Source organism: Coregonus clupeaformis, chromosome 37 (assembly GCF_020615455.1).
Source record: "Coregonus clupeaformis isolate EN_2021a chromosome 37, ASM2061545v1, whole genome shotgun sequence".
NCBI lineage: Eukaryota > Metazoa > Chordata > Actinopteri > Salmoniformes > Salmonidae > Coregonus > Coregonus clupeaformis.
Genome location: NC_059228.1, coordinates 7,475,086 through 7,501,904, shown reverse-complemented (window position 1 = coordinate 7,501,904; position 26,819 = coordinate 7,475,086). Strand labels below are relative to the sequence as shown.

General features: G+C 42.7%; 2 protein-coding genes across 2 annotated transcripts; both read right to left on the bottom strand.

The window, feature by feature from the left end:
• Positions 1 to 1,101: 1,101 nt before the first annotated feature.
• On the bottom strand, positions 1,102 to 15,784 carry polr1b (RNA polymerase I subunit B). Its single transcript, XM_041866458.2, has 15 exons — positions 15,573 to 15,784; positions 14,128 to 14,295; positions 13,843 to 13,989; positions 10,150 to 10,282; positions 9,855 to 9,991; positions 9,446 to 9,669; positions 8,504 to 8,675; positions 8,051 to 8,222; positions 7,583 to 7,864; positions 7,076 to 7,209; positions 6,753 to 6,923; positions 3,470 to 3,626; positions 3,060 to 3,256; positions 2,705 to 2,955; positions 1,102 to 2,560 (listed from the first exon to the last, which is right to left on the bottom strand). The coding sequence occupies exons 1-15, from the start codon at positions 15,747 to 15,749 to the stop codon at positions 1,678 to 1,680; spliced, it is 3,405 nt and encodes a 1,134-aa protein (XP_041722392.1). The 5' UTR covers positions 15,750 to 15,784; the 3' UTR covers positions 1,102 to 1,677.
• A 3,943-nt stretch (positions 15,785 to 19,727) lies between these two features.
• LOC121553177 (tubulin--tyrosine ligase) lies at positions 19,728 to 24,199 on the bottom strand. Its single transcript, XM_041866116.2, has 7 exons — positions 23,531 to 24,199; positions 22,839 to 22,917; positions 22,475 to 22,707; positions 22,098 to 22,233; positions 21,633 to 21,902; positions 21,277 to 21,420; positions 19,728 to 20,605 (listed from the first exon to the last, which is right to left on the bottom strand). Exons 1-7 carry the CDS (start codon positions 23,697 to 23,699, stop codon positions 20,398 to 20,400), a joined length of 1,239 nt encoding a protein of 412 aa, XP_041722050.2. The 5' UTR covers positions 23,700 to 24,199; the 3' UTR covers positions 19,728 to 20,397.
• Positions 24,200 to 26,819: the final 2,620 nt, after the last annotated feature.

Here is a 26,819-nt window from a genome sequence, read left to right as displayed (position 1 = left end):
GGGAGACTAGTCAGGATTGAGGGAAAGATGAACAGAGCAAAGTACAGAGAGAGATCCTTGATGAAAACCAGCTTCAGAGCGCTCAGGACCTCAGACTGGGGTGAAGGTTCACCTTCCAACAGGACAACAACCCTATACACACAGCCAAGACAACGCAGGAGTGGCTTCGGGACAAGTCTCTGAATGTCCTTGAGTAGCCCAGCCAGAGCCTGGACTTGAACACGATCGAACATCTCTGGAGAGACCTGAAAATAGCTGTGCAGCGACGCTCCCCATCCCAACCTGACAGAGCTTGAGAGGATCTGCAGAGAAAAATTTGAGAAACTCCCCAAATACAAGTGAGCCAAGCTTGTGGCGTCATACCCAAGAAGACTCGAGGCTGTAATCGCTGATTCAACAAAGTACTGAGTAAAGGGTCTGAATACTTATGTAAATGTGATACATTTGCTAAAAATATTATAACCTGTTTTTGCTGTGTTATTATGGGGTAATTGTTTGTATATTGAGGGGTAAAAAACTATTTAATCCATTTTAGAATAAGGCTTTAACGTAACAAAATGTGGAAATAGTCAACGGGTCTGAATACTTTCCGAATGTACTGTAAATGAAGATTTTTTCCAAAGGCCTGCATTAATGACATGGGTTTCTTGTAAAGGTGATTGTGAATATCAAATCAACTGCTTTTCTTTCATCTTCAATGTGGGTAAAAGGGTGTAATCATTTTGTTGTTTCCTTACCAAATGATGTGGCCCATTGCATTGTTCATTGTCTACTCTTAATGCAGTCAAATGTACAATAATAGTTGATTTTATCTGTTGGGGGAGGTAGTTAGCAGTAGAGGCTGGTGGGAATCAATGTAATGGTGCTAAACCCATCAAACACATGGAAACAATGCGCCGTTCCATTGATTCCATTCCTGCCATTACAATGAGCCCGTCCTCCTACAGCTCCTTCCACCAGCCTCTTCTGGTAGGCATAAAATACTGGAATTAAGAAGCTAAAGCCCTGTGTACAGCATTGTCTCCTTCAAGGTGCTGGTTATGACAGGAACAACTGGAATGTGTATTGATTGACATTCCCCGAAGAGTCAAGTCTAGTTTGTAAATGACAACTCATTTTATTACCTTGTAGTCACATGAATCAACTTTGTCTCATGCTCAGTGTACACCATCACAGTGTATTTTCTTAAGAGGATTTCACTCTAAATATACTGATTTACAAAACAATGTTGTATGTTCGACACAGTTACTGTACAATATCTTTGTAACTTCTGAATTTTTTTTGAAAATTCTATCTATCCTTGACTCAAGTCTCAATTTAGCCATAATTAATGATAGGTAGAGACCATTCTGGACAATTAATATTAATATAATAATTAATTAATAATAATATTAATTCTGGACAACAAGAGGTGAAACTGCTCAGGCACTTGGCCATTCTGATGGTCAGGATGGTTTTGGAGTTCAGGTAATTGTGTAAACTACTGTAAATTCTTGCAATCATATTTTTTTTTTTACTTTTACATGTGACAAACACAGATTAAGCCCTTAATACAATATAACAAAAAAAGGCCTAATATGCGACCACTCCCAGTCACACACGGGAGAAGACAAACTTCCTGTGCACAATATAGCACTGTCTGTGGCTGGTGGGTAGACTGAACAAACTTCATTGAATTCACTTCACGTCCAATTTGATTTTGATGTTCATCGCCGCCAGCTCTGCAACAAAGTAGCGGAAGACGTACGGCACAGACACCGTAACGATGGAGTCACTCTTGCCGCACAGGAGGCAGACAGTCTTGCGGTGGCGTGTGGCCGACCAGTAGGGTGGTGGTTTCTCCAGTAGAGGGGACAGTAGGCTACCACAGTCCACACACACCTGTGCCACTGAGCGGTCAGAGCAGTTGAAGAGGCGGTCGTGGAGCAGGAAGGAGGTCCCGTGGGCCAGCAGGGCGTCGCGCTCCATCTCCCCGAAGCGGATGCCCCCCTGGATGTTCCTCCCGCCCACCGGCTGGTTGGTCACCCTGTCCCGCGCTCCAGTGGTCCTCACCTGGAACTTGTCGGAGACCATGTGACGTAGCCTCTGGTAGTACACCACGCCGATGAAGATGTCCGCCTCCAGCTCCAGGCCGCTGAGGCCGCTGTAGAGGCGCTCGGTGCCGTAGTGATTGTAGCCAGCGGCGCGCAGCATGTCGCCAAAATGCTCCAGCGCCGAGCTCTCCTCGGAGAAGGTGAAGGGAGTGGCGTCGTGGCACAGGCCGTGGAGGGCGCCCGACTTGCCGGCCATGCTCTCGATGAGCATGCCGATGGTCATGCGGGAGGGGAAGCCATGGGGGTTGAACAGGATGTCGGGGGTCATGCCACTCTCTGTGAAGGGCATGTCCTCGGCAGGCCACAGGCGACTTAGGATGCCCTTCTGCCCGTGGCGGCTGGCAAACTTGTCCCCGATGGTGGGGTTGCGGGGCACTCGCACCGTGATGCAGATGCGCTTGAAGCGGCCCGAGCCAGCGTCGTTGCTGCACACCTTGATGTTGTCCACCACGCAGCTTTCTTGACTCCTACGAAAGCGAGGGGAAAAACAGCAGGTTATGAAATTGCATTAGCAGCTGCATCTGGCCAACTCATCATCATAGAGTAGAGAAATAGTCAACACTATGTTATGACAATGGAAAGAACATATTAGGCCAACCTGGATAACTCACTTGTAAAAGTTGACAAAGCTCTGCCCGGTGTTGAGGTTGATGTAGCTGTAGAAGGGGTCTCCGTACTGTAGTACGGCTCCGATGGGGGGCAACCCATCAGTGTCCAGTTTGTCCATTACCTTGGGGTCACCGGGTTTGACCCCAAACACCAGGCAGTCCTCGCCCTTCATCTTCTCTGCCAGGTCCACCAGCTCAGTCTTGTAAACACAGCCGTGACCAAAGCCCCTCTCCCATGACGACTTGTTCAGGATCTAGGCAAACACAGAATTAAATAGAACACTTATACATGTCTTCTACGCACACCTGGTACAGTGAAATCAGCCAATGGGTAAATAAAATGTGAATTTTGTCTCACCATGGCGTCCTCCATGTCGTAGCCAGTGTAGGAGATCACAGCGACAATGGCGTTGGTGCCGATGGGGTAGTTGTCCATGTTGTAGTGGTCGTACATGACAGGCCTGACCAGAGGGCTCTGGGGGGTCTGGAGGCGGTACAGCTTGTTGTCCGAGCGCTCCTGGAACGAGTGGAGGGGGAAGCCCATGGTCTGTTTACCTGTGGAGGAGAAGATGAGTGTTACACCAACAATGTCTATGGAATCATTTTAAAAGTCAGGCATTCTAGAAGAACAAAGCACATTTTTCACATGTAGTGTTCTCTGTATAGAAATGAGCTAAAACACTCACTTACAAATAAGGTATCTAAAAGGTCAATTAACTCAGAAAACACCAGAGATGCCTGCTTCTGAACACTAGGGGGCACCCTTACCCATCTGACACTGGTACATGTTCCTGGGACTCTGGTTGTGGTCAGAGTAAGGGATGAAGTTAGCCACCACGCTCAGCATGCTGTGGGGGAAGAGCTCCTGGTGGGTGGTCACACCCGGCTCGATCTCATCCTCACTGATGCCCACGTTGATGTAGAGCTGTCAAACAGGAGACAGACAGACTAGCTTTATTCACATATGTTTCCTTGTTCTCAAAACAGAATAAGGTAACGTCTCTGTAACAGTCCACACAAGAAGAAAACGTCACAGCATACTGTAGATTTGGGTGCATAAATGGGATTATAAACTGGGTAGTTCGAGTCCTGAATGCTGATTGGCTGAAAGCCGAGGTACATCAGACCGTATTCCACGGGTATGACAAAACATTTATTTTCACTGCTCTAATTACGTTGGTAACCAGTTTATAATAGCAATAAGGCACCTCTGGGGTTTGTGGTATATTGCCAATATACCACAGCTAATGGCTGTATCCAGGCACTCCGCATTGCGTCGTGCTTAAGAAAAGCCCTTAGCCGTGGTATACTGGCCACATACCACACCCCCTCAGGCCTTATTGCTTAACTATTTTACGTTTAAAGTTTAGTCGGAAGGAGCGGCCACACCATCCCACAGGCCTTTCTAAGGAATTAGGACTAAAACACATACAGTCCCCTTCAGAAAGTATTCACAACCCTTTACTTTTACCACATTTTGTTGTGTTACAGCCTTCATTTAAAATAGATTACATTTAGATGTGTCACTGGCCTCCAGAAATTTTTACAAATTCATTAAAAATGAAAAGCTGAAATATCTTGAGTCAATAAGAATTCAACCCCTTTCTTATGGCAAGCCTAAATAAGTTCAGGAGTAGAAATCTGCTTAACAAGTCACATAAGTTGCATGGACTCATTGTGTGCAATAGTGTTTAACATAATTTTTTAATGACTACCTCATCTCTGTACCCCACACATACAGATATTTGTAAGGTCCCTCAATCGAGCAGTGAATTTCAAAGAAAGATTCAACCACAAAGACCAGGAAGGTTTTGCAATTCCTCGCAAAGGGCACCTATTGGTAGATATATACAGTGCCTTCGGAAAGTATTCAGACCTTCACCTTTTCCACATTTTGTTACGTTACAGCCTTATTCTAAAATTGGTCAAAAAATTTAAAAAATCCTCAGCAAACCCCATAATGACAAAGCGAAAACAGTTCAGAAATTTTACCACAATTATAAAATAAAAACAAATACCTTATTTACATACACTACCGTTCAAAAGTTTGGGGTCACTTAGAAATGTCCTTTATTTAGAAAGAAACGAATTTTTTTAAACCATTAAAATAACATCAAATTGATCAGAAATACAGTGTAGATATTGTTCATGTTGTAAATTATCTACATAGACGTACAGAAGCCCAATATCAGCAACCATCAGTCCTGTGTTTCAATGGCACGTTGTGTTTGCTAATCGAAGTTTATCATTTTAAAAGGCTAATTGATCATTAAATGTAGGAACTGGGTTCTACAGTTTGAACCCTTGCTGTCTCTGGCTCCACACCCACCCTGCCATCTAGATGTGTGAAAGTTAGTGTATAAGCTAATGATCCATCATGTATGACATTCCTGGGAGTGTGTAAACTTACATTTTGTATTACCATATCATTTTTGTATGTTCTCTATAATTATGTACTTCAAAATGTATCAATTGACCAATTTGGCACATTTAGGGAAAACTTGATGCAAGATAGTCCAGTATTTGGGCTCCAGAGTGGTGCAGTGGTCTAAGGCACTGCATCTCAGTGCTTGAGGCACCACTACAGACCCCCTGGTTCGATTCCAGGCTGTATCACAACCGGCCGTGATTGGGAGTCCCATAGGGCGGCGCACAATTGGCCCAGCGTCATCCGGGTTTGGCCGGTGTAGGCCGTCATTGTAAATAAGAATTTGTTCTTAACTGACCTGCCTAGTTAAATAAAGGTTAAAAAAACAAAAAAAACAAGGGTCTGATCCTTAAGAGGTTAATGGCTGTAATAGGAGAAAACTGAGGATGGATCAACAACATTGTAGTTACTCCACAATACTAACCTAATTGACAGAGTGAAAAGAAGGAAGCCTGTACAAAATAAACATATTCCAAAACCTTGCATCCTGTTTACAATAAGGCACTTAAGTAAAATGCTAAACATTTGGCTAGGAAATTCCCTTCATGTCTTGAATACAAATCATTATGTTTGGGGGCAAATCCAACACATCACTAAGTACCACTCTTCATATTTTCAAGCATGGTGGTGGTATGTTATGGGTATGCTTGTCATCGGCAAGGACTAGGGAGCTTAGAATAAAAATAAACGGAATAGAGATAAGCACAGGCAAAATCCTAGAGGAAAACCTGGTTCAGTCTGCTTTCCATCAGACACTGGGAGACAAATTCACCTTTCAGCAGGACAATAACCCAAAACACAAGGCCAAATATACACTGGAGTTGCTTACCAAGACAACATTGAATGTCCCTGAGTGACCTAGTTGAAAATCTATGGCAAGACTTGAAAATGTCTGTCTAAAAATGATCAACAACCAACTTAACAGAGATTGAAGAATTTAAAAAAGAACAAATGTGCAAATATTGTACAATTCAGGCGGGCAAAGCTCTAAGAGACTTACCCAGAAAGCCGAGTCAATACATGTTAGGTGATTCTAACATGTATTGACTCAGGGGTGCTCAGCTGGTAGAGCACGGCGCTTGTAACGCCAAGGTAGTGGGTTCGAACCCCGGGACCACCCATACACAAAAATGTATGCACGCATGACTGTAAGTCGCTTTGGATAAAAGCGTCTGCTAAATGGCATATTATTATTATTATATATTATAAATGTGATATTTCTGTATTTCATTTTCAATACATTTGCAAAAAATTCTACACACATATTTTCACTGTCATTGCGGGGTATTATGTGTAGATGTGAGAAAAAAGATTTCATTACAACAAAATGTGTAATAAGTCAAGGGGTATAAATACTTGCTGAAGGCACTGTCGGCCTAACCATCTATAAGTAACTAGGTACTGACATGACACTACAAAACAAACTCAAGAAACAACTGCCAACAATCACTGTAATGACTGTCCTAGAGTTGACATAACCAAGAATCACTGACAACACCCTCAGCTTTAAAATTAGTTTGATCTAGCATCCTTCCTTGTCCTAGAGGCTACGATTAGTAACTAGGGGGTTTACTAAGGATGTCCAAGAATTGAGAGATTTTAAGCAGCATGTGACTGTAGTACCTGTTCAAAGGTGCCGATCAGTTCTTGCTGGCCCAGGGCCAGGTTACGGACGGGCCGCACCATGCGGCAGGGGGTGGTGAAGAGGTACAGGCCTGGGTACATGCTGGCCTTGCTGGTCTGGGGAACCAGAACTATCTCAGTCCAGGGAGGGATCTTCTTCTCCTTCAACACCTGCAAGAGGGTGGCATGAACAAGAATGAGTAAGAGGCATTAAAACATAACTAGCTGCCACTATTCATGTGTGATGAATTATCTATTACATAAGTGAGTGATGATCAAACCCATGTTATAATTGCAGATGGTTGGGAGATGCCCTGCCTTACCTTGAACCTGCGGAGGGAGTCTGCGAGGAGGGGGGCCAGCTCAGTCTCTACCCAGCCCACCATGGCACCATCCAGGAGAACAGGATAGCAGTCTGAGTAGGCCCTGCCAGGAGAACCATCCACAGGAGTCACACCTTGAGGAGAACGATGGGACGACAATCACATATAAACGACTGAGCATTTTCACACATCGACATCCAGTATGTACGAATAAACCAATAATAATAATAATAATAATAATAATAGCTATAGGAACCAATAGGTTCCAGCTGCATGCTAATCACAGTGAGTGACACAACCTTGGATATCCTGTCACGTTGAATCTCAGGCCTTTGTGTTTTACTTTGGACACATGTCCAGTGTTTGTCATGTATGACCACTATAACATGGACAACTACCCCATCGGAACCAACAGCATTGTCTCTGTGATCTCATACACGGGCTACGACATGGAGGACGCCATATTGAGGCAGCTAGCTATACATGCACAGGTTTGTCGACACTCACCGAGGGAGCAGAGCAGGGCAGGGAGGGTGGTGGTGGGCAGGGCCAGGGCTACGATTTCACAGTGGGCCGTCATGTGGTTCATGAGGCCGCAGGGGTCTCCGTCAGGGGTGTGCACGGGACACAGGAAGCCCCAGGACTCGGGCAGCAGACGACGTACGGAGGTGGTCCTCATCTTGGCAAAGGCTGCCCCTCTGTGCACGCAGCGGAAGTGGGACAGGTAGCGGATGAAGTTGAGCTTGTCGGCCACCACACTCAGTCCTGTGTTCTGGAGCATGCCCAGACCTGACGACAGAGGAAAAAGAACAGAATCGGTCACAATGCAGCAGCTTGGGACCAGCATGTGTTTCTAGGTAACTAACATGTCATGAACTGTATATCTGCATAACCAAAGTAAAACACTGGGAGAAAAATAGAACCGTGGTTATGTTGTAATGACAAATAATTAGTATGTTTCGTATCACAGCATACCTGTCTTTGAGGTGAGATTCCCAGTGGCCAGCAGATACTCAAAGGGCTGGGTAACATCAGAACCCAGGTTGAACATCTTCACCAGATTCTCAGAGCTCGCCCCACCAGTCAGCCTATGGGCCCTCTTGTCCATCGACAGTTTCACAGACACCATCCAGGCAGCCATCTTCTCCTATTATCACATTGCAAATGGTTAAACACATCTTACAGAGTCATTATATGACCTAGAGGAGAACTCGGCCTTACAGTCTAGGTTTAACTCCTAGCATTCTGGCCTGACATTTTTGTGGTGTTTTTACATTACACATGCCAAACATGACAACTTCTGTTCACCACAATGTTGTAGTATCTTCACAAGAAATCGTTTTTTTGATTTACCAATATGTCTGATCCAGAACTGTTCATCATTTGTCAATAGTCCAGTGCAGAGCTGTCCTGATGTCTAGAACTGACCTTGAGAAACATTAGGTAGAGCTGTCCTGGTGTGAGCACCTCCTGACACATCAGACTGTCCGGGTTCTCCTCCATGCACTCCTGCTTGGCAAACGTGAATAGCTTCCGCGTCATCAGACACAGCAGGTAGAACTTCTCCACATCAGACTTCAGGTGGATACAGACGCACTGGCTAAACACGAGTGAACACAACACATTCCATAAAGAGTGTGCGTGTGTGGGTAGAGCATGGTTCTTGCAACGTCAGGATAGTGGGTTAGAGTCCAAGGACCACCCACACATGTCAAAGAAATTATCCACTCATGACTAAGTCACTTTGGATAAAAGTGTTTGCTATAGACATACACTATATGGCCAAAAGTATGTGGCCACCCCTTCAAATTAGAGGATTCGGCTATTTCAGCCACACTCGTTGCAGACAGGTGTATAAAATCGAGCACACCGCCATGCAATCTCCATAGACAAACATTGGCGTAGAATGGCAAGTGCTGAAGAGCTCAGTGACTTTCAACGTGGCATCGTCATAGGATGCCACCTTCCCAACAATTCAGCTCATCAAATATCTTTTAAAATGTGTACAATTTAATTAAAAATGAAAGGCTGAAATGTCTTGAGTCAATAAGTATTCAACCCCTTTGTTATGGCAAGCTTAAATAAGTTCAGGAGTAAACATTTGCTTAATAAGTCACATAATAAGTTGCATGGACTGCATGATTTTTTGAATGACTACCTCATCGTTGTACCCCACACATACAATTATCTGTAAGGTCCCTCAGTCGAGCAGTGAATTTCAAACACCGATTCAACCACAAAGACCAGGGAGGTTTTCTAATGCCTCGCAAAGAAGGGCACCTATTGGTAGATGGGTAAAAATAAAAAAAGCAGACATTGAATATCCCTTTGAGCATGGTGAAGTTATTAATAACACACACAAACACTTACTCTAGCAGGTAGTTGGCACACTGTGCATCGGTGTGCCACTCTGGCAGGTTCATCTTGACCCGGAAGCGCTCGCCCAGGTAGTTGAGCACCTTGCCGCGGGTGATGCAGCCCTCCTCCATGACGAGTCGCAGCATCTCAGACACACAGCTCTTGTAGAAGGAGTTCTCCTCACGACCTTTGATCAGCTCCTGGTAGATCTGGAAGTCTGTGAAGTCCACTAAAGCCTGACCAAAACAGACAGGCAATGTGGTTAAAATGTGAAATATACCCTTCATTTCATACAGTATAGGCTATATGTCCCAATTCTCATAACATTTTTGTGTGTCGCATGCATAAATACCTAGTGGACACAGACTAATGTTAATGTGACATGCATGTTCCTGTTCCAAATATCACTGCTCCATCTCACCTTTAGTGCAAAGCCCAGGGGGAGGAAGAAGAGCTCTTTCTGGTAGATGAAGTTGAGCATCACAGTCCCGTTGTCCAGGTAATGCAGGTTCATATTGATAGCTGTGTGCTCCTCCTTCACACAGCGCATTGAGATACCTGGGGAGACAGACAAAGAAGAGCTTTATCTTTTGTCTGCATCTGGGTCAAGGCGATAGGACTGTGATAATCAATGTTAGGCTACTTAAAGCAGGCTGTGTTGTCTCAACTGCTCCAACAATGCAATGTTCGGCTCGTACATGAACTGCCTTGCTTACCATACTGAGTGTATCCCTGGCCTCTGTTCTTCCACTTGGGTCTTGACATAGCGATAGGATAGTTTCTCCTTGGCATGATCAGCATGCGAATAACCTTCTCGTTCCCATTCACAATAAAATAACCACCCATTTCCTGTTTGAATGAGGATGGAGAGAAAAAGAGATTGAAATCTACAGAATGTAGATGCATGCAAACTGTAAAATGTAAGCGTGAAAGCATAAAAATGTGCCTTTATTTTTGCTTCGAAAGCACAAATTATCAGAATGACTGGTTCCCACAGATCAGGGTTTCCGTTATGAAAATGTGGCGCAGGACATTTGACCGGCAGCATTTTAATTGACTGGACATTTTGGAAATGTACCGGACCCATATGCATTGGGTACCTAACCTGATTAGGGCATCCAGCCACAGTGCTCTGAATGACAGAAATCACATTTAGATTATGGTAATTAATCTTAACAGAACATGTGTCCTTACCGCACACTTTGAAGATGTCAGAATAACTGTCCACATGTACTTTTCCTCAGCCAACAAGATGAGTAACGAACAGCAAAGTCATTAGCCTTTGCATAGGCGGAGCTTGAGCTTAAAGTTTGGGGAATCAAATCTTCACCATAAAAAAATTCACCTTTTAATAGAGCATTCCATGCATCATCGCATTTGCAGGCCTACTAGTCGTAATGTGATGAGTAGATTCAATAGTCATAATTTAGGCTAATAATATAACTCAAACAGTTCAATGCATGGCTGAGCGCATATTGTAGAGGCCTGGCCTATAGGCTATATAAGATACCTTTCTTCTTTCATTGCACGGAAAAAACAGTGGCACTGACCCAACAATGATAGAGTGAATATGCTCAGTGCATTGAGCACTCACCAGGGACATGGATGATTCTCTCCGCTGGTGCCAATGAGATAGGCCTACCGTTGTTAGCTCAATTAAGTTGAGAATATTGATAACTAAAAGACAGATTAGTCTTTTCATTGTCTTCTCTTTACAGCAATATCCATTTGCTTTGCAAACTATGTTTTCCGGCGATTATAATTTTGACGGCCAGCAACTCAACAACCATCTTTTTGGTATTTGTAGCGCGCGCTGTCAAAATTTCCTTCCGACTGTAGGCAATGCGATTTAAAAATAATTATTTTTTAAAGCTAGGGGACGCTAACAATCCTCTGTGGCCAAATCATGCTTTAGTAGTCTATTTTGAATGACTGTATTAAGTAGGCTATTTAATTTTGCCAATGTACTTAGGGAAAGCTTCCCGTAGCCTCTAGGAAGTGCCACCTATGAGCCTACGTCAATCTACTATCCCCATAGTAGAAAAGTTGACCTATTCTATTGGTCAGCTTGTCGAGAAAGAAATAGCACAAACAGACTCTGGGACAGTCGTGGGACGATATATGCCAAATTCACACAACCAGTATGCCTAGGCTACATAAAAAACCCTGTTAAAGAGCAATAAATCTGGTCAGAACGTTTTGTTTAAAATGTTGATAATCTATTATTTCTTAACATTAGCGCAGCAATGCATTTGGCTACCGGACAATGAAAGATAGTTGAAAACCAATAGAACATGAGAAAATTAGGCTACTGGTTTCAATGGCATATGGAAGTCTTTATAAAAGAATTGCCTTCACGGATTTGGTCGGATTTTGCGTAGGCTACTTTGAAGCAAGGTAAAACATCCCTCATAATATGTAGTAAAACATTCACGTTTCAAACAATTAAGTAGCTATAGGTTTTCAAAATGCATACTGCCTCCAGCTCATTGCAAAGTGGTGTGACGCGCTGATGAAGCCTGCCTTCCTTTGACTATCCATTTGAATGGCGAATGGAAAGGCCGCTTCAATTACCAGTTGAGAAATACAAATATTAGCTATTTTTAATCGTGGCCCAAAAACTATTCAACACACGATTGCATTTAGAATTGTTGCACAATGATTGGGCTTATAAAAGCACTGTCTGACAGATTTTCTGTTCAAAGGCTCTGTTTCTGTATGCTGTGCCCATGCGATAAATAAGATAAATAACGAATATACACACGTGGCAAATTTAATTCCACGGAAATATGCAAATTATTACCGGCTAACGGAAACCCTGCCACATACAGTGAGGGAAAAAAGTATTTGATCCCCTGCTGATTTTGTACGTTTGCCCACTGACAAACAAATGATCACTCTATAATTTTAATGGTAGGTTTATTTGAACAGTGAGAGACAGAATAACAACAACAAAATCCAGAAAAACACATGTCAGAAATGTTATAAATTGATTTGCATTTTAATGAGGGAAATAAGTATTTGACCCCCTCTCAATCAGAAAGATTTCTGGCTCCCAGGTGTCTTTTATACAGGTAACGTGCTGAGATTAGGAGCACACTGTTAAAGGGAGTGCTCCTAATCTCAGCTTGTTACCTGTATAAAAGACACCTGTCCACAGAGCAATCAGTCAATCAGATTCCAAACTCTCCACCATGGCCAAGACCAAAGAGCTCTCCAAGGATGTCAGGGACAAGAATGTAGACCTACACAAGGCTGGAATGGGCTACAAGACCATCGCCAAGCAGCTTGGTTAGAAGGTGACAACAGTTGGTGCGATTATTTGCAAATGGAAGAAACACAAAATAACTGTCAATCTCCCTCGGCCTGGGGCTCCATGCAAGATCTCACCTCGTGGAGTTGCAATGATCATGAGAACGGTGAGGAATCAGCCCAGAACTACACGGGAGGATCTTGTTAATGATCTCAAGGCAGCTGGGACCATAGTCACCAAGAAAACAATTGGTAACACACTACGCCGTGAAGGACTGAAATCCTGCAGCGCCCGCAAGGTCCCCCTGCTCAAGAAAGCACATATACAGGACCGTCTGAAGTTTGCCAATGAACATCTGAATGATTCAGAGGAGAACAGGGTGAAAGTGTTGTGTTCAGATGAGACCAAAATTGAGCTCTTTGGCGTCAACTCAACTCGCCATGTTTGGAGGAGGAGGAATGCTGCCTATGACCCCAAGAACACCATCCCCACCGTCAAACATGAAGGTGGAAACATTATGCTTTGGGGGTGTTTTTCTGCTAAGGGGACAGGACAACTTCACCGCATCAAAGGGACGATGGACGGGGCCATGTACCGTCAAATCTTGGGTGAGAACCTCCTTCACTCAGCCAGGGCATTGAAAATGGGTCGTGGATGGGTATTCCAGCATGACAATGACCCAAAACACATAGCCAAGGCAACAAAGGGGTGGCTCAAGAAGAAGCACATTAAGGTCCTGGAGTGGCCTAGCCAGTCTCCAGACCTTAATCCCATAGAAAATCTGTGGAGGGAGCTCCAATGACTTGGAGAAGATTTTCAAAGAGGAGTGGGACAAAATCCCTCCTGAGATGTGTGCAAACCTGGTGGCCAACTACAAGAAACATCTGACCTCTGTAATTGCCAAAGTACTAAATCATGTTTTGCAGAGGGGTCAAATACTTATTTCCCTCATTAAAATGCAAATCAATTTATAACATTTTTGACGTGCGTTTTTCTGGATTTTATGTTGTCTCTCACTGTTCAAATAAACCTACCATTAAAATTATAGACTGATCATGTCTTTGTCAGTGGGCAAACGTACAAAATCAGCAGGGGATCAAATACTTTTTTCCCCTCACTGTATGTGCTGTGGGTAGGAAGCGTGCCATTCTCCTACCTCAGACTCCTCGTGGTGCTCAATGAGCTCTTTGGGAGGGAGCCCATGCAGGTTACACAACCTAGACTTCACCATGATGGGCACTTGGCCCAGAGACTGCTTGATGATGCCTTTGGGAATCCCATTCACGGACCAGCTGACATCTGCCTGTGAAGAATCACAGCACCAAACTTAAATTCATCACAATGGACAAGTTTTGTGATAGATTGTAGAAAGACCTTGTCTTGACCGTCATATACAGTACAATCCATATGGTACGGATGTTGGGTTTGCAGGCAAGCTTACCACAAGCTTTCCCCGGTAGGTACAGCGTCTCCCTCTGCACTCTGCTGGGAACACCCTCAGGTCCCGGCAGATGCTCCCTTTGCCCACCACTGGTCTATAGATGGTGGCCTCCACAAATGCCAGGCTGATCCGGTCATTTCTAAACATAAACTCAAAGGGAGGGATGGCCTGAAAAGGAGAAATGGAACAAACATTTTCACATGAACTCTCCAACCCCATGGTTTTGCATGACAGACACCAACTACAACCAGGTTGCGGCATAGTAACAGATTGTTACATCAGATAATGTGAGTTAACCAAATAGTTTTGGTATCCATTACTGTGAGTTACAGGTTAAGTACTGTTTTGTGTAGCACAGAATTTTCAACCAACCTTAACTTGTCAATTTCAAATCTCTCATTGATTGAGACAGGGGGTCCACCCCAAAGTGCCACATGTCATGATGACACATCTATGTTGATCAATGACAGAATATTTGAAATAGACAAGATGGCGGTTTACACGTTGTTGGATTACTTCATGGAGCAAAATATTGATTTCTTTCAATAACTGAGCATTTTTAAAATTCAAAACGCACCACCTGCAAATGGACACAGACATTTTAAAAGATACTATCTTTGTTCTCGATTTGGCCAAACATGTATCTCCAAGTTAAGGTTGGTTGAAAAGTCGCTGTGCTACACCAAACAGTGCCTAAATTGTAACTCCCTGTAATGGAAACCAAAAATCTTTGGCTAAATCACATTATCTGATGTAACAATCTGTAGCTAGTTGCTGCAGCTGTGGTGTATTGGGGAGAATGAATAATATGGTGTAATTGCAGAACGCAATTCAGGGGCGTTTCTTGATGTGGGTGTTCCCTGATATCAGGAAATGCCCATTGAGACCTGCCATTGGTCAGTTCAGGTGTTATGAGACTAGTGGTTTCTCGACACAGATGATTGTTAACGTGGCAGGTTAGGATAATTAGGTTAAGGTTAGGAAAAGAGTTAGTGTTAGGCTTAACTACCCGACGCGAAAGAAACGTCCACGGACAAATGGCGAGCGTCAATGGGTGTAACTTGATATCAAGAAACGCCTATATCAGAACACGCCCCTCCTTGCCTTCTGCAATTACAACCTTCTCCGAATGAAAGACCCTTGAATTGAAGAAAGAAAAAATAAAATAATTATAAGACAAGTTATCAAATCAAGTGAGCTAAGTTAGCTAACGTCACTTTCTGGCAAATACATCGGTGACTTCCTCGGACAAAATCAAAATCTTGTTTTCTAACTGATGTTTAAGGACACTTATAAGTAGGTCTAACTATTGTAACAACAAATATACAAATCGTTGTTGTAACGTTACTAGCTAGTCGCTAGCTACTTCAGTCATTTTAGCAACATTGTGGCTTGAGGGGCACGGCTGACACAGCACTGACTGTCCCACGTGAAAGTTCCCCTACCTGCACAGCACGACACAGTCCATCTGAAACTGCTTGGTCAAACGACTCGATATGAGCCTTCGTTAGGTCCTGAACAGCGGCATGTTGTTTTTCCTTCGGTATGCCATAGCCTGCTTCTGTTAAATGTTTAAGGCTTGGACTTGTCGGTAAATTACTCCACTTAGCCGCAAAATCCATGCTTATTCTTGTTTACCACATGCGCGTCAGCCACACAGGAAGTACAATCGTCGTAATAGGAAGTGAGTGAAAGGTCAATTCATTTAAAGGGGCAGCATCCAATTTTCAGACCTATGCGAGTGAGCTATCAAACAAAATCAACACCGTATTTTTGAAAATGATTGTATTAGTTTGGTTGACTATTCATAGAAGTGAGAAATGTGTTGAGAGAAATGGAATTACCAAACAGCATCTAAAGTGTAATGCTATGTCTAAATTATTTTCAGCATTAAAGATAATTTCCACTGTAACCAAATAGCTAGAGGTCTATAGATATCAGATCTCATTTTCTCTATGTATTGATTGTGGCCGTGTTTGAGAGCATAAAAACCGTGATGTATGGGTAAATTGTGACTGATTGACCGACTGATAACAGACGTGTTTCTTTGCCCAGCCATTGCTGACGCCTGCCAGATCTTACAAAGCCTGGATAGGTATTTTACGTACAAGCCAACCACATCATATGTTATAGCAATCTATCAGTCGATGACGTGGCACGCAACCATTGGTTGATGCATCCAACATCTGAGCAGGGGAACATGACCAACATGACTGTGCCACTAGAGATCCTGGCTCGAATCCAGGCTCTGTCGCAGCCGGCCGCGACCGGGAGACTCATGGGCGGCGCACAATTGGCCCAGCGTCGTCCATGGTAGGGGAGGGAATGGCCGGCAGGGATGTAGCTCAGTTGATAGAGCATGGCGTTTGCAATGGCAGGGTTGTGGGTTCGATTCCCACGGGGGGCCAGTATAAAAAAATATGTATTCACTAACTGTAAGTCGCTCTGGATAAGAGCGTCTGCTAAATTACTAAAATGTAAATGACTGTGTCATCAACTGACAGATTGCTAACATTTGTGGTTAGCTGATACTTAAAATACCAATCCAGGCATTGTAAGATTTGGCATGCATCAGCAACGCCTGGGCAGAGGAACGCACCAACAGAGTAGTTATTTATGATGCAAAGTGATTTGTAGATCAGTCAATCTCGACTCGCCTTTAAAGTCGGCTGCAATGGGGAACATGCCCTTAGTGTTGGTCTATTGCAGAGTCATCATGACTGCCATTCAGTTGGATAAAGTCAATGCTGGCAATCATGTACAACAAATGATTATGTTACAATATCTATATGATTTTCTTTCATGTTATATCTAGTGTAAATCCCTGGGTCTTATATCAGTTTACACCACAAGAGAAGTCAGGAGACTCAGATCAACGATACATGACATTTTATTCTCCATGATAATGTTTGATACAATAAAGTTTTCATGCAAAAGTTTGATAAACATTAGCTGAAGAAAACACAACATATGCATTCATCTGACTACATACAGTACAGTTAAATCATGTTGACTGGAGGAGAGGTTTTTAACATTTCAATGTGCCAATGTTGCTGTTGTGTCTATCGATTTATTTATTCTTGGCTGCCTTGGTTTAGTGAAAATGTTTGATAATGATTGATTTAAAGGAAGTTACAGATTGCACTTTAAAGGACTTGAAATACCTAAAACCCACATATTTCATAGCTGGGGAAGTAATACTGAGGGGGGAAAGAATGACATTGATTTTAGACATACAAACAAGTTTTCATTGGTAAGAAATAAGAATTCATAACCTACCAAGCAGGTAATTAAAAATGGGAAAAGTTCAGTGCAAAGAAACTCTGCATGAGGACATTACAAAAGACTGAACAAACACAAAATATTGAACAATTAAACAGTCACACAGACACATATGCCAGATAGCAATAGACAAATTCACATCTTTACAATCAAACAAATGAAAGGTGCATTTATATGCAGGACGTCTATTGCTTCTTCCAAACATCAAGAGCCAATTCCCACTAAGGCACCCCTTCCCCTTGATGGAAAGACATTTCCCCAATTTGTATAATAATACTGATCATTTTCTTTGGTTGTTTTCCCAAACAATGTGTTGAATAATACAGTTTAGCTCTTTTTTTATTTTGCAAAACAATCTAGAAACAAACACCTTTTTCGTTGTCCCTCTGATATACAATCTAACCGAACATTCAACCACAAATAGATTATAATTCATAACCATTGTATGCTTTGACCATGTGCATATCAAACAGATGCTATTCTAGCAGTCATTCACACCATACTTTATTCCTCATAGCTATCTTTAAACATATAAAAAGACAGTGATTAAATGTGTCAATGTTGTCCCTTAAGTAGTTTAACTCAAAACATGTTGAAGCATTATCTCAACTAAAATATTTGAAAATGTGTGATAATGAAGAAAAGAGGTGGTGGTTAAGGGACTAACTCGTCCTTAAAACAAAATGTAACATAGGACAAGGTCACTTAATCGAAGGGATATGTGTGGGTGATAATGCTACAAAGCCTCTGTAAACTGAATGTGGTCAGGTGTTCTACATTGAATATCAGTGTAAACACAGAAACAGACAAGGAAAACAACTTCCTAGCAGGCATGTCTCGCAACTCCACTTAACATCATGGAAGCTGTGTAAAAACCTAAATGACAATATTGGTAGTCTAAAACCACATAAAATAAATACACTTAAAGCTGAGATCCATGATAGGTGAAACAGCGCCACTGGCCGCCCCTAGGCGCATTGTTATTGTTTTTGTTTTGAAGAAAGGAGCATCCAGCATCGTGGTAAAAAAAAACGAAACAAAATCGCAGTACATGCTCTGCTGTTCTATTGCGCGTGCAATGATGTGAAATGATGTCCGAGGGAAAACAACAGTGTTCGTTGTTTGAAGTAACTGTTGTAATATCACAAATGGACGTGGCAGTTTCACTGCTATGGATTGCCGCTTTAAAAAACAAAATTGCATTGACATTAAGTCATTTCTGGGTTTGAAGCTACTACGTTTAAGTCAAGTTCACTACAGGTTTTAAGTAAGCAAGCAAAAACTAACAAGAAACACATTTTCTTTGAGCTAGCATCACGAATACACGCACTAAACAAACATTTCTGCAAAAGTAATCGGTGCAGAACTATGCAAACCTAGGCAAATCTATGTCAAAACATCAGGTGTCAAAAATGCAATGCAGTTCTTGACAAACAGGTGTGTCTCATGGACCTATTGGGAAGGTAATCAAAAGGTATGAAAGAGACCATTTTAAAGGAAGCTCTTGGCTAAGAACTTTCAGTATTAGAGGCAAAAGGGGAGAGTAGGCCTACTTGCATTAGGACACAAGACACTAACATGCAGTCCCTCTTAAAATGACAAGCAAACTGATCTACAGCTGTAGTGGAGATCCCCGTGCGTAACTGTGTACAGCGTATGTGGATTCGTAAATTCTTTGTCAATATATTTTGTCTGTATATGTTTATCGTCTAAATTCTGTCTGTTGATTCTGTTTACCGTGGCAGCACCATTTCACCAAATCAAATTCCGAGTAGGCCTATATGTAAATCAGTGGAGGCTGCTGAGGGGAGGACGGCTCATAATAATGGCTGGAAAGGAGCAACTGGAATGGCATCAAACACGTGGAAACCATGTGTTTGATGTATTTGATACCATTCCACCGATTCCGCTCCAGCCATTACCATGAGCCCGTCCTCCCCAATTAAGGTGACACCAACCTCCTGTGATGTAATTGGTGATTAAAGGTGATTGTGATTCTAATTCTAACAGTTTTACCGGAAGAACCATAGAAGGTTCAAAATAGGTTGAAATGTTAAAAAGTTGCAAATCTAGTCTCAATTGAACAGGGAAGGTTTATCTCTAGTCATTCAACAAATGCTCTTTGTTGACAGAGAAAAATAAGTAATCTGTCTAGGAATTTCCTCTTATACAAGGGGTGAATTAACAACACTGACTAAATTAACTTGAATAAAGGTCTCTGTCAAAAATGGAAGACCTAAAACTACATGGCGTGCACAGAATAATAGCTATCAAATAGCTATAATACAAGTTACTTAGCAATAAAATAGAAACTGGAAGCAACATATTTTCTGCTTTAATACTTGTTTAAACTACAGTACACAAAACTCTCCGGGGCTTTGTGAATAACCATGATATGAAATAAAGAAGGATGCTAACTTTTGTGGATAAATCCAAAGATCTCCAAACCCAGAGAAAAAGACTACACCGCGCATACATACACACTTGCCTGACCGACAATACACTGGCTCACATGACACACACAGTAGCAGAAATGCTATGCTAAATCGTCAGGTTGCATCTTTAAGTGGGTATGGGTAAGGCACTAAAGTCTGTATAGTAAGTCAAGCATCCCCTCCATCTTCAGAGGTCGTCCATACACAGTCTAGAGGAGTCTCAGTGGCAGCAAACCTGTCATCAGTCTGTCGCCCATTCATCATCCTCACCCAAACATTCACCAAGTCTCCACACATTCATATTCTGCATGTCCGCCCAGGCTTTCCTCTGAAATGCCCTTCCACTGTGGTGTATGAGAGAGGAGAATCTGGTAGCACATACGAGAAGGTCCCACATTCAATCTTCAGTCAATCACAAGGGTCATCCACTTTGAGACAAAACTTGCCAAGCAAGAACCAATGAGATGGCAAGCTTCCTGGCCTGAGGGACCTCTCAGAAAAGCCTAGAAGTGAGGAGCAGAGGGTGGAACTTCTGAAGCAGAGGAGGGGAGACTTACAATCGGGTGAATGGGCCCACATGGAGGGGTCCTCTCAATTTCGGAGAGGAACAGGTGGATGAGGTGAGAGTAGAAAATGAGGGGGAGGAGGAGTAGGGAGCAGGGGAGGAGGAAGATGATCGTGGTTCAGAATCGTTGTTCAGAGTGAAGACACTGGAGATGGCTATGTCCACAATACCTTGGCATAGCTCCGGGTAGAGTTTCCTAGAGGAGGGAGAGTTAACAGTGCAATTAATAAGATGTCATGCCAGTTAAATCAGACTTAGTGAGATTATATAGGGGAGAATTAATGATCCAGAGTCCAGAAACTTTATCTAGCATGAAAAATCTATTCAAAGGACAATTCTACACTCAAGCACATTTAGGTTCACCGGGAAGTCAGAGATTCAAAAATAAAACATTCATTAAATTCTAACATGAGAAGTTATTAAAGCCCTCTAAGCTTTGAACAACGGAACAAACATTATCAAAAGGAATTAACATTTCTGCCCAAACCTCTTGGCGTGAACAAACAAAGAAACAACTGCCAGTCAGTCTGAGTAGAGCACACACCATGCATATGTCTCAAATAATTGTATCACATTGTCTCACACTGTAATTTGGGAGTGAGGCCCTTTACTCTGAATTTTATATGAAATGGAAATATAACATAAGGGGAGGTGAGATGTAGAACCTTTGATGAAAATAACAGAGTTCAACAAAAATTAAATGAATAAAATGTAATGAAAAACCTGCAATAGTATATTGCTGTAAAGAGAGGATGAACCAACTGAGTGCAGGCAAGAGGAAGGGGATAAAGAGGAAAATAGTTTTATAACATATTACTACCTGCTATGTTTATGACCACTGGGAGAAGAATATAAAATAGTACTGACTGTGCGCAGGCCGGAGCTCCATTGATCTCTATCAGCCACACCTTGAAGCTCTCGTCCACCATGAAGTCAAAGCCGAAGAGCTGGAAGCTCTGATAGGACAAGTGCTTAGTGCTGATGGCAGGCTCAATGCATGTCAGACAGCTCCTAGGAGACCAGACAGAACAACCATTGTCAGGTGTCTAAGTAGAGTATAGCCTAGTTGTTAAGCAAATACCTATAAATAGCTATTTGTAGAACTATGCAATGTTAACGGAAAGGCCATGTTTTCAAGGTCATCTGAAAAAACGGTATCTTTCCATCTCCTTCATTGAAGTAAACACAAACAGCATAGCACCGGAGGAGAAGTAGCTAGCTACCGTATGATCTGCTTGATCTGAGGTAAAATGTTGGTCTCCAGCACTATGTTGTGCATGCTCAGTAGGTACTGCCGGAACTCGTCGAAGAACATCTCGTTGCCCTCCTCGTAGCGGCCATAGTTCTGCGAGTGCTCTTTCTGGATGCAGTGGTTGGTCAGGTGGCTGGTCACGTTCTGGAAGTTGGAGCTGTCATAGGGCTCCGACGCCGTCCGCAGCACACCCTCCCGGTAAAGGTAGATGTTGTACTGATGGTCCACGAGCACCCAGCTCCTAAGAACACAACAACAAACCCACAGAGTCAGAGACTACTGGGCAAAACACCAGTGATAACATTTCTTATGTTGCTGTTCCTCAGACTGCCTGAACTGTGTATTATAAGCCTATATGGTCTTTGTTGGTAATAAATGTGTAATAAACACACACTAGATGTGCTATCACTCAAAAGTATTAGTATCAGCTGCTTACCTGATGTCAAATTTACGGTTGCCAGGTTGCAACAGTAGTGGTCTTTCTAGGTACTTCTGAATGACATGAACCTGCCCTTGATTATCAATGAACTCCAGCAATTGATTTGCATCATGGGATATCAAAATACCAGCACCTGGAACAAGAAAACCAACCCAAGCCTCATCTTTGTATACAATCCTAGTAATATATATTTAGCCACAACGTGTTTGTAACTCCCTGGGTAGTCAAAGGAAACTTCCAAAAACATGAGGCATGCATTAGCTTAAAAAGAGAGCTTCTTTAGGCAGCAATACTATAATTTTCCCCATAATGCCCAATAACTACAGTATCTAGCAGTTCCAGCTGTCAGTAGAAATCTGAGCCTTTAGACCTACCTTTTGCTCCAGAAGATGACTTGGCGATCCACACTGTTCCCTCTCCGCTTTCCTTCCTTGAGTGATAAGAGGCCAGGAAAACTTCTCTTTCATCCGTCTTGGGGTTACTTTTCAGGTGGCTCATGCCATTCTTTGCAGGAGCGATGGGAGTGTTGAGGTTAGTAGGATAGATGATGTAGGATTCAGGCAACCAGTTGCCGGGATCTGGAAGCTCCGGGCTAGTCTTGATTAACCTGCACAATGTAAAGAAAGTGGATATTGATGACATTTACAGTATCAGCATGAATGAGTGAAAATTACAGTATCAGAGTGAAAATTATTACACTGGAACCTTTTCAACTCGTCAAGGTTTGAAAATGCCTACTTGACTAAAGATGCTTTACGGCACAACTTGTCTGCTCCTCTGTAATAATTCACCAGTTGCATCAGTCCAGGCTCATGACCTGTGGAGGATAAACGAACACATGCAGAAAAAATAAAGATGAAAAAGTGATTACAATAGGGCGGTGTGAACACAATAAATCATTTAGGTCCTTCTCCCTCTCTGAGGTCAAACATGGCATTTCAGTGTGTCCAATAAGGCCTACTTGTGGCATCTTCCACAGAGGATATGATTCAGTGACCAAGGATGCATGTGGATACAGTGATATCACTCAAATAAGGTTATAATTTTGTAACAAAGTAGCAATAGATTATAGGCTCCAGGATAGTCAAGGCCAAAATCTTGATTATAAATTGAGACAGGGGTGGGCCACAAATCAATAATTCAGGAACATTATCAGTGGTATAAGGGAGTAACTTTCTTTTTACTTTGCAGAGTGTAGATGTCCTGGTTTGACTCCCAATGAGACTAGGCGCATTGCAGTGAGTGCCAGATTAGCACTGGTGATGTGTATCAGCCTATTGGCCTCCATCAGAGGTCTACATCAGCTGTTTCGTACGACACAATTCATGGGTTTGGCTTGAGGGTGAGAACAAGAATACTGACATTCCAACAAAAGGCATTCAATGCAATGGAAGACCATTTACTGCGTATGCCAAAAGTGTTACTCTTACCAAGCCGTCCAAATGGCAGTCTGTTCCGTTCGCCCAACATCAAGTTGAATCGGGGATTATCCCTTTTCAGTCTCTTCCATTGTCCAGTAGCGACGAGAATTTTGGAAACTTCAGCATAAATAGTACTGTTGTCGTCTCGAGCGACAAATGTATACATCGGTAAATTCATATTACCACAATATTATATGTGCAAAAACACACAAACGAATTATTTTCTTACTCTGGTGTAGCTAGTGAATTTAGCCGACTGGCTGGCAAGCGCTATCTCGCGAACGGCTGTGGCTGTAGCATGATGAGGCAGCCATGTCCAGGTTCTGAAAAAACTGCTGCGCGTGTTCTTTTTGCTAGTGAATGTCTTTCACGATCACAAAAGTCCTACTTCATGTTGCATTACTCTGGTCTACATTTCACTCATGAGTCCCCAGATTAGGGTGTGACTACTTGGTCACACGTCTGGTTGAGATCCTCTGGCTTGCTAACTAGCTAGATTAGCTGTCAAAGCAGTAAATTGCTGTCGATTACTCTGGTAACTGGATATATTTCTTCATTATTGTTCGTTTGACTGGTTGTCTATGTAAACTGCTACTTTCCTAAGATTTTAGCTGTTTAATTTAAGGACAAAACGACCGAAGAGAAGAAATCCAAAATGTCCTGTAGCAGATCCTCTGTCGTCACATGGACCGTAGATAAACATGAACTGCAATGAGTTGTGGTTATTGTAGTCTTTTTATTCTGGTACCTCACTTGAGGTTATCAGATTAAATACCTTCTGCAGAGTAAAAAGCAATAAGGTAAATGTTAATTTCTATTTCAATTTGTGTATAATGGAACTGTTGATGTACTGGCCTCCTGTAGCTCAGTTGGTAGAGCATGGCGCTTACAACGCCAGGGTTGTGGGTTCGATTCCCAGGGGGTGCCACTATGGAAAATGTATGCACTCACTAACTGTAAGTCGATCTGGATAAGAGCGTCTGCTAAAATGTAAAATGTCTGTATATCCCAGAAAGCATATATTATATTTTAAAAGGTAAGGGCAGAGATTTAAGGGTCAAAGGTTTTGATAGAGAAACATTTATTTTCGTCAAAGAGAAACCTCTATTTTGATTGTTTGAAATTGATACAGATGTAACCCCTGAACAAATGTCCAGATTGAATACATCTCGTTCACTTGAGAGCATCGGCCTAATAATGGTCAGTTGAACTCCTATTCAATACCCAGCAGATTTTATCAATTTAATAATGAGACATAACACTATAAAGTTAAATGCAGAGCAAGCCTGTTTGGACACATATAGACCTGACTGACTAGACTAGACTGGACTGGACTAGAGTATACTTGACTGGACTAATTGGCCTGGACTGACTGGACTTGAACTGAACTTATTGGACTGGATTTTCTGGACTGGCCCAGACTATCCCTAATTAAACTGAACATGTTTTAATTCCCAAAGTACAGTAGCTTTTTTCTGGTATTAGCTATATCTTCACCACCAGATGGCATCATGCACTTGCATTGAGAGGGGATTGCTCAGGGTTAGGCCCAGTTCAATTTCGACCCTAGACTATAGTGCCTTACCTCTCCTACACAAGTGTTCCCAGGAGGTGTAAACATAAGTCCCACCTAGTCCTCCGCATAGCTACATAAATCTACAAATCACTGCTTGGTTGAGGAACGAGCGTCGCGTAGGAGTGACGCCACCTGACGTATGCCAAGCTTATGGTCATGTTGCAGCAGTGTGTAGGAGGGACTGATTCTGAGATTGTGAGAAGTGGGCAGGATGGCATGGGACAAAGGAGTATGTAGTATAGTTAGAAACGCTGTGCGTGTCGATCAGAAGTGTCTGGTGCGAGAGAGACAGGTTGACGTTGCCAGAGTTATGCAGAAGGTGCATAAGGTGTCATATGCTGAGGCAGTGAGGAGAGTATAGGATGATGGGCCAAGGATGAGGGATCGGCTCCCTGTGAGTAGTAGGCCAATACAGAGTGATCCGAATAATATGTGCTTCAGTAAGTTTGGCTTCTTAGCGTTCATTGCCATTATTAACTATACATCAGATATGGAATGCAAATCACCGAAAATAGATGTTTTGGTGGCAGCTGCAGAGTAGTACATGGCTGTACTGCAGAAGAGTTGCAAGGTATATTGAATGATATAGTCCAGTCCACTCAGGCTGCCAGCCTGGTGTAGGATCAGAGAGGGTCAAAGTAGTGTTTTTTAAAAGTAAGTGATAGTGCTATATAGGTGGGGAAATGGGATACCTAGTCAGTGTCTTCTGCATTTAACCCAACCCCTCTGAATCAGAGAGGTGCGGGGGGCTGCCTTAATCGACGTTCACGTCAACAGCACCCAGGGAGCAGTTGTTGGTGGGGGTTAACTGCCTTGCTCAAGGGCAGAATGGCAGATTTTTCCACCTTGCTGGCTCAGGGATTTGAACCAGTGACCTTTAGGTTACTGTCCCAATGCTCTTAACCGCTAGGCTACCTGCCAACCCAGCAGGAACAAATCACAGAGAATAGCTGTGGGGGTGGCAGCTGCAGAGATGTACTTGGGTGTACAAGATTTTACTGCAGAAGAGTTACAAGCTGTGTTGAGCGATAGTGTCCCGTCCTCCCAGGCTGCCGGCCTGGTGTAGGATCAGTTAGGGCCAAGTAGTGGAATAGTGGTGAGGTTTTTAATGGGTGTAGGGTTAGTTGGTAGGGCAATTTTTCTATGGAGTGTAATGAACTCACTGTCCAGAAGACTAGATGGAAACACACCATATCCGGCTAACTAATGCCGTAGAGAAAGAGATAGGTGAAGTTAAGCTAGCTTGGTTAATTGGAAATGTTAGATTGCTAATATTTTGTGGTAGCCAGGCTCAGCAAGGGAAGATTCTGCTAATGGAAAATCTTTGTGGGAAGAAGACTAAAAGCCATGTACCTGGTGCTTATGCTAAGTTGGGGGGAGTCATCACTGGGGTCCCAATATCTATGTCCATAGATGATATTGAAGAAAATCTGACGGGAGGCAGAGTGATTGAGGCCAAAAGGTTGATCAGTAGGAAAGAGGGTCAAAGAAGTGAAAGCTTATCAGGGATTCTGAGGTTTGAGAAAGTTTTGTTGTAAAAAGTACAGATAGGATTCCTTAGTTTCAATGTTAGAGAATTTGTCCCATATGCACTGCAATGTTTTAGATGCCAAAGAATAGGACATGTGGCTGCTCAGAGTAAAAGAAAGAAAAGATGTGTGGAGGAGAACATGATTACGGTGAATGTGGAAGCAATGTGAAGGTTAAGTGCTGTAATTGTGG